Source organism: Aplidium turbinatum, chromosome 12 (assembly GCF_918807975.1).
Source record: "Aplidium turbinatum chromosome 12, kaAplTurb1.1, whole genome shotgun sequence".
Classification (NCBI taxonomy): Eukaryota; Metazoa; Chordata; class Ascidiacea; order Aplousobranchia; family Polyclinidae; genus Aplidium; species Aplidium turbinatum.
Window position 1 is genome coordinate 8,628,744 of NC_137483.1, and position 15,865 is coordinate 8,644,608.

Below are 15,865 nucleotides of genomic sequence, written 5' to 3' on the forward strand. Positions count from 1 at the left end.
AATTCCCATAATTCCGAATGCATTCTTTTCATTAATATTCAGCAAAGTAAGTTACTGATCAAGTACAATACCGTACTAGTGAGTACTAATATGCAGGCTAAAAAGCATACTAATTATTGAAGGGGGTAGATTCTTATCTTCGTGTAGGCTATTGCTGTAAAAGTCACAAACTAAATTTTTAAAAATCTTTAGATAGCTTGAAATAGCAGTTAAAGGTGTGTGCGAGATAAAGAAAAATTGAGAACCACTACCTCAAAAGCGGATTATGAACTAAGGAGTCATAATAGCCTATTGTGTGTTATATGGGGGGCAGTGAAAAATAGCGTGTATTAAACTCACAAACTCCCGGCTGAAATACATGCACAGATCAAAGGTTCCTGGATCGACAAGTAAATTCTACACATACAATATCTACATAGATTTGCAAGCGAATAATGATTCAAGCAAAGGCGACTATGAGCAAAAGCAAGCATGGCACAGGAATACCTGAAAAACACCTTGGCTTGTCAGTGCACCTTGCACAACACATGAACTACTGGGACTTTCAGGATAAGGAGCAACATAGCTGGGTTAAAGCTGGTGATTTATTTCACAATTAATCAAAAGTAAAATTTGATAGTGCTACCGTGACTGGTAAGAAAATCAAGATTCTTAAATACTGGCCATAGCTAAAAATTCACAAAATGTATAAAAACAGTAAATTTCACTGAGCACTGCATGCCTCGAAATTGATAGGAAGAAAGTAACAACTTTCTATAAAAAGATTTTTAGCTTTTCTAATCCTAGAAACAGCGGTATTCCAGAGTAGTAGCTGACTCGTCGATTATGGGCTACCGTACGTCGTTCTGTCACGAAAACGCATATCCAAGTTCATATCGTGTGTGGTCTCTTAAACTTTTGTTGCTAACAAACAAACTATCGATTTCAACCAAATAATTCAACTAGTGTTATTCAATATAGCCTACACTTTCAAGGAAATGACTTTGTCACTCTGACTTTGACAATGTCCACAGCATACATGGGTTGAGCAACATTTTCATAATGCTGAACGGCAGTAGCGTAGCCAGGAATTTTGAAAGGGGGGGTTTGACCACCCAACGGCGGGGGATCTATGGGGCCTCCCCCAAAAAATTTTGAAAAATTACTTTGAATTTGGTGCATTCTGAGAGCATTTTCAACAAAAATGTGGGTACGAATATTCCTGTAAAATGGTGCTGTCTGGTACCATAGCAAAAGGATAAGATCATGTTTTCTTCGGCATTTTTCGGAAAAAAAAGCTAAGTCTCTGTGTTTTCTTGTTGCTAATTCCTGGCTGAGATGTTTGGTATTGGCAAAACTCGCTCTTTTAATGCAATTTTGTTTAAAATTAGGCAATATTTTTTTAGACTGAAAGCATCATTCTCAATATTGTGACGTCACACGCGTGCCTAAGGGGGGGTTGTAACCCCCAAACCCCCCCCTTGGCTACGCCACTGCTGAACGGTCATTTAGCAACGACCTGCCTGATACTCTGTTTGACATCACAGTAGGTAAAATATTTTAGATGTAGGTGGTTTAAACCCATGTGGTGATGGAAAGCAAAAACGTAGGATACAATGCATGAGGTTGTCTGGCAAGATCTGTGATGCCATGCGCGAAATACTAATCATCGTAGCAGAGCTGCAAAAAAACTGGTAATTTATCAAGTGAGTGTCACCAAGGACCCGGCAGCGTAGCTCACAGAACTGTCCCCTCGATCAACGCATCTGTTCGACTGCTGGTAATTTAAAAAACAAAACTCTAGCTGCAGACCGCTCCCATTGCGAAGGTATTTCACAGCCTGAAAAATAAAGTTAAAGATGACAATTCAAAGCGAAAATTTCGCAATAGTACATCGACGTTACGAATGAAATGAGCTATAGATAACGCATTGCAGAGTTCAAGTGTCCAACTTTGCTTGGACTACTCTTTCGTTACAACAGTTTTCACACATTCGCTGAGAATTGTAAACTAAACGTAGCCTACAAAAAAAAATGAATTTCTCTCAAATCACAACATTAAAGCATTTTAGCTGCAGTTGACCTCAGTGCATTTTTATTCCGATTAACGATATCTTGCTATTTGAAAGCAATTTGAAAAATAGCCGTACATTAAAGCATGTACAAAACACATTAATCGAAAACAAAATAATAGATACATACATTTAACATAACGCTAATGGGATGTCTACCGCATATAGTATTCTGGTATTTGTCCAAGTACTGTGAAAAGGCTTCTGGATTCAAGTTTTCGATGATTTTCATCCCCTGTAAAGTTTCACAACAATTTCCAGTTATCTTCTACGTTGTTTCATCGTAACCTTAACGAATTTCAAAACCATTTTCGCAAGATAATTGAAACCTCAGCTAAAAATTATTCCACAAAACAAAAATGGTTTCATTGATTGCAACAGCCAACCAACGCCACTACACCATCACCACTACTACTACTACAGGGCCCTAGTATTGCACCAAACCTTTTTATCTAGGGTTTCGATAGAATTGTGAATTGCACCGTCACGTCTTTCGTAATGCATGAACCCGAATCGTGAGCCTGGAAAGATACAAGTTGTTCAACTTTATGAAATATCATCAAATGTGATTTTAGCAATTCCTAATTTTTACATACCGGGTTCACTAAAACGTAGCAATCGATGCAACACATGGCCCACGATACTCGATAATCATGCAGATTAAAAATAGCACTTTCGATTTGATGATTTTAATAGCAACTCACATGACGTGTACACTGTACAACGTACCACATCCGTCTCATACGTATGTTGTACCGTACGTAGCATGTAGATTGTAGCACTGCCTTCCGCGATAAAGCAGCAAAAAGCAACGTCATTTAGGATCGCTTATCTGAGTCATTTCGACAGTTATGTAAGGTGGCCGGTAACGATGCCCAGGCACCCTCCTGAGCTAGACCAGGGGCACAAAAGTTTTATAGCCACGGGCCACATCTCGATTTTTGTGAGTTAGCGGCCACATTAATTTTTTGTACTCATTTTAGTCCTTGAAATTTGGCCTCAACTTTAAGATTGCATATTCTAGGGCCAGGCGCGGACTGCATGCGGGTTGCACTTTGAGCACCCCTGAACTAGACCATCTCCATTTCTAAATAAACCAATACTCGATGGAAGACCTGTTTAGAAACAAAACAATCAAAACTTACCCCAATGGCAAAAGTCAGAGGAAATGACGAAAACGTTACTGGGATCTGCAAGATAGCGACTGAATACTTTTCCATATTCTTTTTCAGACTCTTTTTCAAGACTGCCGACTAGTATAGGAACGATTGTGAAGTTACCCCGCTTGCTGTAACGACGACACTGTGTTAATAATTATGTAAAACATACAAATATTTCAAGTGTTGAATTTAAAAATATCGTCGCATACATGGCCAGACGAATAACATCATTCCTGATTTGAATATTATAAATATCCCTATATTACAACTTCTTGCTGACAGATATTTGTTGCAAAAATTATCATAATTTCAAACACGGCAATCGCAACACTCGACTAATACTCTTGGTTTACTGTGAAACATGGCTTACCTCTCCATGACCTTTGCAATGTAAGGAAGCTGCATTTCGATACTGTGCTCATCCTCATCGGTACGACGCGACATTTTCTTAAACATGCCAGTTGCGTATAGCTCGTCATAAACTGCAACACCATCATTTATGAACAGCAAGGTCATTTTTGTAAGTTAAAGTTCTCATTGTAGTAAGCCTGTGGCACTGACGAGAGTAAGGTGGTCGGATAATTCCTGTCGGCCACCTTACTTTCAGCAACTACGTCACCCATTCTTAATGCTGGATGGAGGTGCCGTATACTTCAACATCTACCATAGCTTGGTGTTAAATTTGTAAGGGCTAGCCCCTAGCCCCTTACAAATTTACAAACTCGATCATTCAAATTATCATAGGTGGGCAAAGTTACTTTCAAAAGTAACTGAGTTACAGTTACAGTTACTTGGCCAAAATAGTAACTGAGTTACCGTTACAGTTACCGATTTGAAAAAGTAACTAGTTACCGTTACTAGTTACAGTTACTAGTTACTTTCAGTTACTCACAAATCTGAACATAAAATTCTGCACCTGGCCAGCTCTGCATGCAAGTCCAGTTTAACCGCAATGTTTGATATATAGTGTTAGAGCCATCCATGCTAACATAACAGCACAAATACAAAACCAACAAGGTTTTATTTAAAAAAAATACTCAGTGGCTTATATGTTTATTTCCTTTGAGAAATACGAGCATTTCAAAGTGCTCGTCACTCAGGCCTGCCCTTTTGGGCTTTAAAATGTCCTTCCTTGCCCAATCGTCGTCGTCGTGTGAGCCTCTGGGGCCGAGAGTCTATCCTTTTACCGCCCCAGATTCACAATGTTCCCGGACTACACTGGAAGGCTACTAGAGAGCAGTCAGTCTTTGGTTTCATCATTCATGACACGCAAACCTTCCACTCCGTTAGGTGGCTTGAAGATGTTACAGTCATTGATGATGTCCGCCCCGATAGTTCAATTGGTTAGCGCGTCACTTCTGGAACGAAGAAGCTTCAAGATCAAGCGACACTGGTTCGACTCTCAGGGCATGCGCTTGAGCAACGCACGTTGAGGACTGCTCTCTATTTAGTGGCATCTAATAGATGGAATAATTTCCCAGCAACAAGACTTCAACAATCGGAAACTTCACTCTGTCAATCTCGGTGACCGGGCCTGCGTCAGTGATTGAAAGCCTTTAGTCTACAAGTATGCGAAACTGCCAGGATTAAGTTCTGCAAGAAGCTTTCCCAGTCCGAGGATAAAGATTTAATCAATCAATGATGTGGTCTGCGGTCTGTTCCTCGGCACCACATTCACAGGAGGAAAAAGAGGCCATTTCCCATTGGTGCATGGTTGAGCGGAAAAGCCCGACGCCCGTACGGAGACGGCTGAGGCGCACCCATGCCTGTCTTGGTAGTGTCAGGTCAATAGAGAGTGTGTCGGCGTCGGGGATGAACGAATAAAGTCTGGTGATGAACAAGTGCTGCAATGAAAACAATATTTCTACTGCAGCACTTGACGGAATGGGAGTGTTATGTTTTTAAAACAGTTTTTTCATCGGTCCAATTGTGAATCTGGATCCGCTTAACTTGTTCTCAGGGTCCGCTTCCAAATACTCCTGTAACAGATTCAACGCGCATTGCTTTCTTTTCTAAGTTTTTGCGTAAAGTGGTGCAAAAAGTCCTCCGTGGCTCTACCTACCACCATCCACTTCAGTGTCGCTGCTACTCCCCTCTTCAGCAGAGCAGTTTGCTTCTTCAAGTGCTTGAAGCATGTTCTGTTTTATTTTGGTCTTCCATTCAGCATTGTCGCTTAATGATCAGGCATTAAACACGAATAAGTCTAAATTGTGGGTGGAATGCAGTCGCTGTCCTCGAACCAATGACCAAATCTGGTTTGTATTGCTTCCACAAGAACGTCCATCAACGGCAAGCAAACAGCAATGCTGTTGCTCTGGTTTTAATGTCAGACAATCTTTTTAGAGGCATTGCAAGCGTTACACTAAATGCAATAAATTTCAACTTCTTGAAGGTAACTAACTAACTGACTATAAGCAACAACAAATTGCTTTTAATCGCTGCGTGTTTCTTGATGCTTATAGTCATTAGTCAGTTACCTTCAAGAAGTTGAAATTTACTGCATTTTTATAAATATTTTCAGGTTCCTGATGAGGGCTTAAGTTAAACCGAAAATGTTTGACTGTTAAACTCATTTGTAAATATGTACAGTAAAATATATTATTATAATGCTCAACCCTGTTGTATTGTTGTGTCTTGCCTGTCTTTGGTACATATTGATTAATCGCCAAAAACAATTAATTTAGCCAAATCAGTTATCAAAAATTGCCAAAAAAGAGCCAAATCATAAATATGAAGCTAAACGTCTTAAAAAATCGCCAGATTTCTGGACTTTGGCGATAAATTCGCCAATATGGCAACCCTTCTCCACCAAACCACAAAACAAAAGTAGAACCGCGCATGCGCATTGCGCAGTGCTGCGCCGCTACCTGTGCGAGAAAAATGCATTATTGCGCAAAACGCAGCAAACACGCACTAAACAAGACACAAACACGTGCAGAGAAATAAACGGCAATTAAAAACTAAAATTTCAATACAAAAGTAACTTGTAACTGTAACTGTTGAAAAAGTGCTAAAATAGGAACTAGTTACCGCGTTTCGTTACTTTTGGAAAATAGTAACGAAGTTACCGTTACAGTTACTCAAAAAGTAACTAGTTACAGTAACTAGTTACTTTTGTAACTAGTTACTGCCCACCTCTGCAAATTATTACATAGTAGCTATCAATGTCACATTAGTCACTTGGTGAAACCATCACAGAATTCGATAGCTTACCAGAAGTATCAATAGGTAGATTGTATAGAGGTGTTTCATAAGCAGTGGTTGGTGAAATAGCGCACTCTTTCAGAAAAACATGGTGAGATGGACCCAAAATAAATATTCGCTTTCTGAAAAAGGACACGACATACAAACTTGAAGAAACTTTAGAGAGAAAACATCCAAGCAAGAATAATATTTTCAAATGATGCAAAAATATAGCACAAATAGCACAGTAGTAATTTAATTTCTACCAAGACATGTAAATAACAACCTAAAAAAACATCTTTCAATATTATGTTGTGGTGCTAACCTTTGCTAAAGAAATGAAGGTTATTAGTGGGGTACGGTGACAAATGTTTTAAAAATCTATATACTGTATTAAAATGTGTGTATAAAACAAAGTGAAAATCTAAAAAATATTTTGGTGTTTAGAATGCACGTAGTCGCTCTACTCATAAAATTCTTCAGAAAGTGCACTTTCAGAATTTCAAAATATAAAACAATGGAACACTTACACATTAGTTGCATCAATTTGCTTGTAAGCATACGCTGCACACGAACCACAGTAAGAATAGCCAGCATGAGGAGATATAATGGAACGTGCTGGCCCATGTGACACTGCTGCTTCAGAAAGCCATTGAGTTAATTCTTGGTTTAATTGAGCTCCTGCGCATATCAGGAAGACTTCATTTCAATACATTTAATAAACTTCCAGAAATATGATTTTCAAACAATAACAATTATGTTTTATTTTGCGCCCATCGCAATAACACACAGTACACTGCAATCAGACAACATGCAAACAGTGACAGGACATATAGTCTTCGACTCAGCTGCTCCCCTTATTTTGGCATGCCATCTTTGCCAAGACACATTGCAAAAGCCTGGTGTCAACCTCAGGTGATAAAATATAATTGATCTAATGTCCAATGCATGTTCAACATCATGTTAAACTTCAACTGCTGTACTCACTTAATATCGGAATGGCCCGTTTCGGCGAGTCCGATTCGACGAGTCCGATTCGACTAGTCCGATTCGGCGAGTTCCCTATTCGGCGAGAGCCTTTTTCGGCGAGTGCCCTATTCGGCGAGTTTTTGAAATTTTTAAAAGGAAATTATCGGGTACCGTAGCCTAATTACAATTGCCGTTTTTACATAGTTTTAACATCGCTAAACGTTAAAATCATGCAGAAAGGAATAAAAATAAAATGTTTGAATTATTAAATTAAAATTCGTCATGTCAGTTCAGTTGTTTTTATTTTTGACCATCATATGAAAAACAATACACGTCGACATAGCAAAGGTGTAGAAAAAGGTAGAAGCGACAAAACGCGAACGTTAAAACGTGCTTGTGACCGAAGTAAGTTATTGAGTTGAAAGAAATTTGGCACGGTCGCAACACCTTCAGAAAAATTTAAGATATGAAGGGAAAATAAAACAAAGAAAATATTACAAAAAAAATCATGCTTATGTGTATAAGTTAATACTTTTGAATAGTTAAAATGATTAGTTTGGTTCAACAAATGAGAACCCATTGTAGTAACAGAATGAAAAGGCTAACCAAATGTGTGGCCTATCGTTTTAACGTCGCTAAACGTTGAAATCCTGTAGAAAAGAGAACTTTGCTGACTAGGATACGTTGAAACTGAAAAACATTCACAGAAGCCCTACGATACGTTGCATTTTTAAGATAATGTATTCAGACGTTGAATCAATGTACAAATGAAATGTTATGCTAAATGGGTTCTTGGAACAATTCGAAGGGCTTCTGTGAATGTTTCTCAGCTTCAACGTATCCTAGTCAGCAAAGTTCTCTTTTCTACACGATTTCAACATTTAGCGACGTTAAAACGATGTAAAAACGGAAATTTTTGCTGGTTGGGATAACTGGGCTACGGTACCCGATAATTTCTTTTAAATCCAAGCTGTAGGCCACACATTTGTTGATCCAAACTAATCATTTTAACTATTCAAAAGTGCTAACTTACAGACATAAACATGATTTATTTTATTTTTTTTTGTAACATTTTCTTTGTTTTATTTTCCCTTCATATCTTAAATTTTTCTGAAGGTGTTGCGACCGTGCCAAATTTCTTTCCATAGGCGCCGACTTTTCAAAAAACCTTGGGGGGCGAGAAAGGTGATAACGTCATAACCATAGCGCTATTTACTCAATTAAAATAGTCTTTGATTAAGCTTAGTGTCGTGTTTATATTAACAAATAGGTCGCAAACCGAATTTATTAGAAGCGCTGCTTGAAAGGATTAGTTTTACGCATGCAGTACGCCTAGTAGTAAAAATTTTGATATTGTTAGCTCATAATTGGAACTGTTGGAAAACAAGCCGATTCATTTCCTTTTCGTGCGAGTGAACAACAACGATCAAGACAGTGAAGTTATCGAAATAAAACGCAAAAAATCATGATCTCAAGCAGAGTGAAAACCCGGTATCAGTTTTATTAACCTCGTTTCGCTAATTACTTACTTTCAAAGCGTTGACAACGGCGAAGTGTTTTCTTTTCTGTTTTTTATCGAAAGTCTTTAAAGTCTTTTATTGAATACAGTAGGCTATACTCGAGTAAAGGTCGAGATGTTCGCAATTGATTTTCACCTCAAAAAGACAAGTTCAACTAACACGGAACATGCTGTTGTCTCCAGCTCAGCAATTTTCAAAATGAACGCACTAAAAATCATTGTCGACGTAGATTACGGATTGTGAAATCGCGTCGGCTTAAGTGAAAGTTTTGAATACGTTTATTTGCAGTGATTCAAACTTAATTTTCAAATTCAATGATTTCTTGTCAATTCTAAACTTTATGCACTTGTTGAGCAATATGCAAAGCTCACGAGACAAAACAGAAAGAGGAGATCATTTTTTTTATTTTTGCGTGTAGGATATAATCGTTCTTATTATTACGTAACATTCCATGATCGTTAAAGTCGATGTCAAACCTTAGCGGTCGCATAAAACAATGATGTCAGGTTAGCTAGGTGATAATAGCGGTAAGAGACGTCGTTAATGCAGGCAATATCTGCGACCAAGACCATTAAACACCTTTTCTTTTTTCGGTTTTCAATTTAATTCTCACACATTGCAAAAACAATGCGTTCTGTTGAATCACAATTGATCTCACAGCGGGAAGACCTCGTTGAAAATAGCGCGTCTAATTTAGCTGGTTTACTTAATATTGCAGTGAATAGTTACGTGACTATTCCAGCAGTACTCTACCATCTACTTTGAAATTTCCATACCGTAGCGTATGAGATAGCCATGCGATCAGCTGCTGTTTTGCGGGCAAGAGCAACGTAGGCTTTTCTTGCTTTCGGCATTCTTTAAGTCCGTTTAAATTATCTAAATCTCCTTCGCGAAGTGTTTTATATTTGAAACACCACTTGTCATCACCATTTTTGTTGCCCCTCAACCATAAATTTACGGGGGGCGCCGGCCCCCCCTGAAGTCGGCGCGTATGTTTCTTTCAACTCAATAACTTACTTCGGTCACAAGCACGTTTTAACGTTCGCGTTTTGTCGCTTCTACCTTTTTTACACCTTTGCTATGTTGACGTGTATTGTTTTTCATATGATGGTCAGAAATAAAAACAACTGAACTGACATGACGAATTTTAATTTAATAGTTCAAACATTTTATTTTTATTCCTTTCTGCACAATTTCAACGTTTAGCGACGTTAAAACTATGTAAAAACGGCAATTATAATTAGGCTACGGTACCCGATAATTTCCTTTCAAAAATTTCAAAAACTCGCCGAATAGGGCACTCGCCGAAAAAGGCTCTCGCCGAATAGGGAACTCGCCGAATCGGACTAGTCGAATCGGAATCGCCGAATCGGACTCGCCGAATAGTAGCAGACCCACTTAATATAGCCTTTCACAGCAACACACATGCAGAAATGGGCAAGATCACCCGTTTAGGTTATCTAGAACAAGGCTTCTCAAACTTTTTTGTTATGCGACCCCATTTTGAAAAATATAATTTTATGCGACCCCATTATGGGGACATCCACATTAATGACATTAAAACGGAGTTAGTTCTTTTGTCTCAATTTGTTTCGGTTCTTTTTGGCTTAGGCTACATTATAATTCTTCCGTTGTTACCACATGAATCTACGGAACCTAATCACTGCTCCATAGTCAATTAATCTTGTAACTGCTTCAAACTTTAGTCTGGGTTCCTTCAAAAACTAGTTGCTAGGCTACTCTGAAATCATAATGCGAGCGGTAAGGTTACTTTTGGTCAGCACGTTACACTTGTGTAAACGTTACACTTGTTAAACACCTTCTCCACAGTCACTCCCAAGGATATGGACCAGTCAGACCTCAACGCCTGTCATCAAGGCGCCCATTCCATCGATATGCTACACAGCTTGTGGATAAGGGCTTCAGCTGCATGGAGACATGGGCCCAGGAATGGAACGAGCTGCCACACATCCCTCCCCAGTTCTCAGTTATACCAGCACTCTCCATCCCTCCTGGAGCAGACCTCTCAAGAAAGGCATGGGTCACATTGAACATGATCAGATGTGACGTTGGCTGCACTGAAGCTGGTCTGTTTGGGTGGGGGTTGCATAGTGCGCCGATCGGAATGGCCCGTTTCGGTGAGTCCGATTCGGTGAGTCCAATTCGGTGAGTCCGATTCCCTATTCGGTGATTTTTTGTTTTTTTAAAAAAATTATCGGGTACCGTAGCCTAATTGTCATTGCCGTTTTAGGGTTAGGGGCCGGGAGTTAAGGTTAAGAGGTTAGGAACTCACCGAATCGGACTCACCGAATAGTAGCAGACCCTGCGCCGATATGTGTCTGCGGAGCGGTAGAACAAACAATGCAACACATACTTCACGAATGCCCCATCTTACGGCGCCCATGTGGAATCATTGGTATTCGACAACTGGACCCAACTACCGTATCATGGCTGCACGATGAGGCATTGCCAATCTAAGCTACTACAAGTCAAACGAGAGAGAGAGAGCACGTTACAGCAATGATAGGGTAACAACGAATCAATTGTTACGATTGGTTAGCCTATATTTTATTGTTCGACATTTCACACCGACGGTTGCGGTCAATTTTGACATCATGGCAAGACTACAACCTACCGGCACTAGACTAAATTAAACTATTTCATTACGACCCCAAAATTTCATTACGCGACCCCATTTGGGGTCGCGACCCATAGTTTGAGAAGCTCTGATCTAGAAGATCAAGATCACCAGAAATATGTGATCTTGAAGATCAAGATCACTTTTTGTGTACCGTACTTGAAAGAATGGAGTTTTTGATCAACAATATTGCAAAAAAACAAATTTTACTGTAAGCAACCTGGTTAAAGGTAGTTAGTATTGCTACTGTTTCTTTTAACCACTCAATCGCTGGCCTAAGAACTGTAACAAGTTAGTGACTGTTGCTATTAGGCCTATCAATCGTTGTTGTAATTTGCGTGGAATTGCAACGTCACACCCGTCACATACAACGGCTGAGGATAATTACAATATTGAAAAGTCACAAAATTTGCAATTAGTTTTACGCTTTTTATTTGAAAAAAAAACACCTTTGAACTGCATTATTTTTCACCAAATTTTTGTCTAGTTTGTATGGGATACTTTTATTTCTGCTACTAAGTATTTTCAAATTTTACTTGATTATATAAATGTTTATTGGACCAATTACCCATCTGGCAATCTCAATCATTGTTGTCTGCACTAAAACGTTCAGAGGTCTGCGGTCAGATAAACCGCTCCAAACAAAAATACAAAAGCTATACAAAAAGAGGCAGCATATGTTTTCACATTTAATATATTCTCAAGACTCTGAACAATTATTGGTCTAGTTAATTTGCTACAATAAACCACTTTATATGACCAAAGTTGGCTATATAGAGTCCAGACTTTTAGCACTGCTATTCTAAATTTTTAAACTTCTAAAATTGGGTAAAAAAGCAAACATTTTTTTAGAATTTACAATACAGAATTTCAAACAATGTTGTAACCTTTTTTATCATACGTCAACATAAAGTACGTATATATAGAAGGTGACCTATTTAATATGTTTAATAGGGTGGCTCTTAAAATTGAGTTTTTGAATTTTGCATGGGACACCCTTTCAAATGGTGAGGTTGTCAGAAAAAATAACTCTTGCAAATTTTTTTTAAATTTGAAGTTGATTTAGAGGTGGCCCTCCCCCCCTAAAGTTCTGTGCCCTCTCTCGAAATACCAAATCTGCGTATCTCGAAAACCACTTGAGCTAGAGATACGGTTTTTGTGTTAAAAGATGCAGAAAACATGGTTTTCTATCTGCTTTCTGAACATTGAATGCATCTATCTTGAGTAGAAAAGCAGTTATTTAGAAAAAACGCATTTGACCAAATCTTGATTTTACAACCTTTTTTGTGACCACGAAACCGTCTACAAAATTTCGTTTTTTTTTCTTAATTTTTGCACCTTAGAGGGAACACTGGTAACGATATTCATTTCAAAATGTAATTCTGGTCAGTACTGCAAGAAGCGATATTATCGACAATATTTTACATATTGCCTTGCGTATCGTGACAGGATGTCTGCGACCTACACATTGTACACAATCGGACAATTTCCCTGTCCTTGCAGGCAACCAACCAGCTGAGTTTTGTCGCGAAGAAGCCATCCTGTCTCTTTCTCGGCATTACGAACCCCAACCACTTGCTCCACTCAAGTCTCTACAAGTCTGTGAGCGAGCAATCGAGCATCCTCGCCAACTGAAATCGAGACACTCATTTGTATGTGACGCACAACTCCTGATGAAAACCGCTGAAAACCAATCCATCAGCGCGGCTACCTGGGAGGACAACAAATAGAGCTCAGAGAGGAAGAAGAACTCCTCAAGGCTCTAAAGTTTTATCTCCGACACCAGCCCCCATCCAACCAGAATGCATAATTTGCCAAGGAAGGCCTGGGTGTGGCACAACCGCCTGCGTGCTGGGCTACTGGAGTCAGACTATTCCGCTCAAACATGCACAAATTGGGGATGGCTCCATCCGCAATCTGTGAGTGTGGCATAGAGGAACAAACCACAGACCACACCATCTGTAACTGCGCCAAATGGTGTGCGTGGTCTGCTTGAACTGGATGACGAATCAATGCAATTGCTACTCGACACCTGCTCAAGCATCTAAACCACATCGGCACTGCCCAAGGGTGGTAAAAGATAGAGCCCCTTGACCCCTGGAGTAACAAAGAAGGTTTAAACAAAGAAGAATCGACAATATTGTTCTTGTTGGAATTTGGATTCAACAGTTTCCTGTGTTCAGTAACAACTTGCAAAAGAAACTGAAGTTGGTACTCATCTTCAGTTGAGAGTTTGTTAAAATCCGGGATTAGACTGAGAGCAACTCCTCTCTCTGCTCTGTCATTGACTACTGAAAGTCCCTTCGCCATGTGTAAAGCTTGAATAAATGCACCATCTTCAGTCCAATGAGCAGGATCCTTTGAAAGTCTAATTATTGCTTCATCTTCACCCAACAGCTGAAGCCATTTTGAATTAGAGGTGCAATACTGTTCTAGACCCTTATTGCTAAGAAACGCATCTACTTTGATGCTTCGTCTCCTTGGTGGACGTTCTGCTGTTTCATTTAACATGGTTGCCACCATTACCTTGTTACTTTCCACAGACAATCGAGAGTCAAACAAGGCTAGTTCAACCATTTCTTCAGACAGATACCATAAATGCAGACCAAGCTTTTGCATAAATCGCCTTCGCCTTCCAACAAGTGCAATGCATAGCACCTGAAGCTTGAAAGCAGATTCCACACTCAGGAGTTTCTTCAAGGAATATGACAAAAAACGGGCATTTTAGCTATTCATGAATGCATAAAAGTTTAGGAATACTTATTTCGTTTATTACTTTACCAGTTTTACAGGTTAGTTTATGAACTTTGTTTATTGAATAGCTTGGGCCACAATACTTGTTTAGCACTGTTTTGTGCTAGAATACCGAAAACAGGTTTTTTCTAAATAACTGCTTTTCTAATCAAGATAGACGCAATCACTGTTCAGAAAGCAGATAGGAAATCATGCTTTCTGCATCTTTTGACACAAAAACCGTATCTTTAGCTCAAACAGTTTTTGAGATATGCAGATTTGGTATTTGGGAGGAGGGCGCAAAACTTTAGGGGGGGAGGGCCACCTCTAAATCAATTTCAAAGTCAAAAATTTTTTTGCAGGAGTTATTTTTTCTGACAACCTCACCTTTTCAAAGGGTGTCCCACACAAAATTCAAATTTTTTTCATTTTTTGCCAAATAAGAGCCACCCTAATGTTTAACACAAAAAACTTTTTAAATTTTGAAATGGCAACACTGACCAAGTTAAATTGAAATTTCAAATCAACTTTTCTTGGACACATTGACACATATCATATTAACAGTGGCTTCATGTTAGTAGGCTATTGTCATTAATTACTTTGTACAGTAGGCCTACATGTTCTAAAAACTGCCTCTATCTGGTAAATTTCAATTTTAAAGTGATCTTGATCTTACATTTTTCTAGATTAAGATCACCAAAATAAAAGTTATCTGAAGATCAATATCGTGATCTTTAATATCAAGATCATGCCTATCTCTGCCATCATGTGCTGTTGGCAAAAATCATACCACAAACAACTGCTTTGAGGTAAACTCTATAGCGATGTTCTAAATGACTTAAACAAGAAATTTTGCAGTTATTACTTTGGCATATGTACCAGACTAGTCTTTACAATTTGTTATTAGTTAGTGAAATAGCATCTGTGTCTATCAATCATATTGAAAACTAAAAAAGTTAATTAAACTTCAATATCAGCGATTAGTGAGTGACACAAAAATTATCAATTTACTTCACATCTCTTGTATTGTGAACTGTTAAAACAATTTAAGTTGATGGTATATCAACAATAAGATAAAGTATACAAACATGGTGTGGTAAAGCAAGGTGTGGTAAAGAACTAACAAGGTAACTTAGCAAAAATTTTAAGCACTAAATCTTATATATATTTTAAACTAACCTGATTGGGTGTACCAAGTTCCTGCATGAGTTGCACACCTTGTGGACATGTTACCTTGTTGATTGCCCGTTTTTGAAAATAATTAGTTACTTTTAGTTTAACTAAGATACCTAAATATAATAATTATTTAATTTGCAATGTTGAAAATTGGATGTGGTTTCATTTAAGTCACTGTTAGTGTTAACTGTCATATAGCATAAAGAAAATTGCAATAGGATTACTGCAGAAGATAATCAGAGCAATGAAAAGAAGGAGATGACTTTAGCGACTGTATAAAACAATAAAAATGAAAACAATGATGATCATGTTTTATATCCAGTGATGTACGCGCATACAAAAAATATTAACGCCGTCAGCGTAAACGCAAACGTTCGAAAACCATACGCCGTATGCGTCAACGCAACTTGTAAAAAAAAGTTGGCGGCGTCAGCGC

General features: G+C 38.6%; 1 protein-coding gene across 1 annotated transcript; it reads right to left on the reverse strand.

Annotated features, from left to right (window-relative positions):
• Nucleotides 1-9: 9 nt before the first annotated feature.
• LOC145780758 (protein MEMO1-like) lies at nt 10-15,544 on the reverse strand. The gene is made up of 8 exons (XM_082592387.1): nt 15,433-15,544; nt 6,924-7,074; nt 6,424-6,536; nt 3,581-3,692; nt 3,196-3,338; nt 2,495-2,571; nt 2,181-2,285; nt 10-1,819 (listed from the first exon to the last, which is right to left on the reverse strand). The coding sequence occupies exons 1-8, from the start codon at nt 15,479-15,481 to the stop codon at nt 1,682-1,684; spliced, it is 888 nt and encodes a 295-aa protein (XP_082448513.1). The 5' UTR covers nt 15,482-15,544; the 3' UTR covers nt 10-1,681.
• Between the last annotated feature and the right edge of the window lie 321 nt (nt 15,545-15,865).

Coding starts and splice junctions, on each gene's coding strand:
- LOC145780758 (XM_082592387.1), bottom strand. CDS start 15,481: ATGTCCACAAGGTGTGCAACTCATGCAGGAACTTGGTACACCCAATCA. Junction 7,075..15,432: donor AACTTGGTACACCCAATCAG/GTTAGTTTAAAA, acceptor TGATATGCGCAG/GAGCTCAATTAAACCAAGAA. Junction 2,572..3,195: donor CTCTGACTTTTGCCATTGGG/GTAAGTTTTGAT, acceptor GTATCTTTCCAG/GCTCACGATTCGGGTTCATG.